Genomic DNA, 3,263 nt, shown 5'->3' with positions numbered 1-3,263 from the left:
CGGACATGCACTGATGACGAACCACCTCGATACTGTTATTATCACTTCACCATTGAATATTACGTAACAATGGGAAGGTAATTTTTATACATATTTCTGAATATATGCTTTATTCGAAAACTGAAAAAACGTTGGCTAAAAATTTCCAAAGTTTTTTTTCCAAGAAAAAAAGATCGGTTAATTTTCAATTAACAGAGATTTAATCTTCTACTGTGAATTGGGGTAATTATGGTTTTAACTAAAATAAGATCAATATTCCACCAAAAAAAAAAATAGTTACATAATAAGTTTCAAAAAACTAGTTAAATTTTCAATCAAAGTGATTAATTTTTAAATTAATTAATTATTCTTTAACTGGAATAGCTAAATTCAAAGGTTAAAATAACATTTTTAAACAAAAAACAACTATTTTTACCAGAAAAATTTTCCTTTTCAACCAAGGAGAACGACGTAATTGTTGATATTTGAACCCAAAAAGACTTTAATTTTATACTTAAAACACTCGGAGTCAAACAAAAAGACAAACTTTCAAAAAAATAGTAAAATCCTTTGCAAAAGAGACAAATTTTCAACATAACAGTAAAATGGTCAAATAAAAATAAGAAATTAAAAAAAAACAAATTAGATCAATTTTTAACCAAAAACATACATTGTAAATTAAATAGGTTCATTTTTAACAATGTTGCATCCACCAACAATGAAGAATTTTTAACAAAACATACGAATTTTCAACAAAATAATTGAGTTTTTAAATAAAAAATATAAATTTACAGTAAAAAAAAAGAATTGTGAAGTTTTCATATAAAGAAGTAATTTTAAAAAAAAGAATTCTCAACAATGTAATTAAATTTTACATCACAAACATTAATTTTCATGTCAAAAGGCTCAATTCAACCAAAAAATACGAATCTTTAACAAAAAACCTGAATTTTCAAACAAACGATAGAATTTTTCAATAAAAAATTATAAATTTACAATGCAATAGTTAAATTTTTATTTAAAAAATCAATTAAAAACAAACTATTTTTTTAAAAATTATTTTTCACTAAGGTGGCTCTATTTTTAACAACAAAATTAATTGGCAGTCAAGCCGTTTAATATCTTACAACAATAAAATAGAAATTTTAACAAAATGTATGAATTTTCAACTAAGAAAGACAAGTTTTAACAAAAAATGAAATATTCGAACTTTAAGTTAAAAAAATTAATTTTGAACCAAAAAAATAATTTTCAAGCAATTATTTACATTTTCAACCATACCCTTTTCAACTGAAATTAAGAATCTTCAACTAGAAAACTGAATTTTCCACTGCAAATTGAATTGTAACATTTTAGTTTAAAAAATTAAATTTGAAACCAACATTTTTGTAATTTATTTAAATTTTTCACCGAAGAATCAAATTTTTTACCAAAATAGTTGCATTTGCTACAAAGTATATAAATCATATTTTAACCAGATAGTTAAATTTTTGACAATAATCATGAATTTCCAACTAACAGGATAAATTTTGTAACGAAAACGGTGAATTTTTGACAAAATACATGAATTTTTAACTAAAAATCAAATTTGAATCAAAAATGAAATAGTTTAATTTTTACTTAATAAAATTGATTTTTAACAACAACAAACTAATAAATTTTTAAGAAACAAGTTAAAAACTGTTACTCCAAATTATTTGGATAACAAGTAAATTACCTTGGATTATTGTTTGAATTATCTGGATTAAAAGTGGATTACTATAATTACCTGAATTACTCCGAATTATATGGATTGCAAAAGTTTATCACGCTGGATTACACCAGATTACAAGTGGATTACTCCACTTGAATACTCCATTTGATAACACCAGAACTGAATCACAAGCGGATTACTTGAATCGCCTGAATAACAAGTAAATTTCACTCGAACTCCAATGATACGAGAAGTGCGGTAATCAGAAAGTCCAAAGATACGACCGCGAGTGGGGCTCCCTCACCTACATCGTTTAGATTTCGGGGGTAATACGTGAGACCGCACACAGGTCTACTACGCGCAGGCGCACCTCGAATTCAAGGCAGCACGCACCCGCGCGCGATTAACTGTCAAATAGGACAGGGAAAGAGCGGGAAAATCCCGCTCGCTCCTTATGAGTCCGAACGCTGGTATCTGTGGAGCGCTTGTATGCATGTAGCTCGTATCTTTGGAGTTCGAGTGTACTTGAATTACGTAAATTACTTCGATTTATTAGTATTACTAGTAAATTACTTTGGATTACAACGGACTACCGCAAAGTACTTGAATTACGTTCGATTGCTCTGAGCTCTTTTTTACATCGGATTTTAACATTTGACATCCTTAAAACATTGTTTATGAAATTCTCAGAAAGTCTTGTTTAAAAAAATCATAAAATGGAGTATAAAAAATGATCCATATTTATTTCGGAATTGGCTGTAATTACCCCGGTTGGCAGTAGTAAAAAAATACCAAAAGGTTTACTGTGAGCTAGTAAAATATTATATCGAGCATTTATTTGTTAATAGTGCCTGCAAATTTTGTCGACAAAACAATACCGATCAACTATTAAATGTACCAACTTGCCAATGTATTGAAGCTGATGGCGCAGACAGGACAATTCTATCAATCAATAGATTGCTTCCTGGACCCAGTATTCAGGTACCTCAAACTTTAAGTATGGCTGTGCGGTCTCACAGGCCACAACATACATCTAATATGTGCATCTCTCCCCCCTAGTCTTCCACGAAGCTTCTGTTGCTAGTAAATTTAATTTTTTAATTGTCCTGCGTGTAATTAATGGGTAATGTCAGCTGAAAGTCCATAGGCGGTCCGTAAGACCGCACAGCCACGTTACGAAATGTTGCCGCCACAGGAAAAATTTGAGTCCCGATTATTTCTTATTTAAGCAAAAAGTCACAAATTAGTAGAGACGCATGGACATGCGGTCGCTCAGACTGCAATGTCACAGCAACTTTTTCATTTTAGGCACATGCGAAAAATTATTAAAATTATTTAATGATGACACTGGAATAATATTACAGGTTTGTCAGGGTGATATGATAATAGTAGACGTAGAAAATAAAGCAGAAGGTCTTGAAGTTATATTGCACTGGCATGGGCTTTTTCAGAAGGATTCCCAGTATTATGATGGGGTTCCAATGGTAACCCAGTGTAATATTCAAACAGGAGACACATTCAGGTAAATGTTTAAACAAATATTGATATCCTTAAAATATTATTAAAATAACAGCTTCGCATATTAGGATGC

General features: G+C 29.9%; 1 protein-coding gene across 1 annotated transcript in view; it reads left to right on the top strand.

Moving 5' to 3' along the window:
• Positions 1 to 6: 6 nt before the first annotated feature.
• LOC117181036 (iron multicopper oxidase fer1-like) overlaps positions 7 to 3,263 on the top strand; it is a 4,843-nt gene continuing 1,586 nt past the window's right edge. The window contains exons 1-3 of the mRNA XM_033373605.1: positions 7 to 77; positions 2,521 to 2,653; positions 3,037 to 3,194. Of these exons, the coding sequence (XP_033229496.1) occupies positions 70 to 77; positions 2,521 to 2,653; positions 3,037 to 3,194 (299 nt within the window). The 5' untranslated portion in view covers positions 7 to 69. The remainder of the gene's footprint in view (positions 78 to 2,520; positions 2,654 to 3,036; positions 3,195 to 3,263) is intronic.

This window comes from Belonocnema kinseyi, chromosome 10 (genome assembly GCF_010883055.1).
Source record: "Belonocnema kinseyi isolate 2016_QV_RU_SX_M_011 chromosome 10, B_treatae_v1, whole genome shotgun sequence".
In the NCBI taxonomy this organism is placed as follows: Eukaryota; Metazoa; Arthropoda; class Insecta; order Hymenoptera; family Cynipidae; genus Belonocnema; species Belonocnema kinseyi.
Note: the sequence above shows the minus strand (reverse complement) of the source record. Positions and strands in the feature narration are given on the sequence as shown.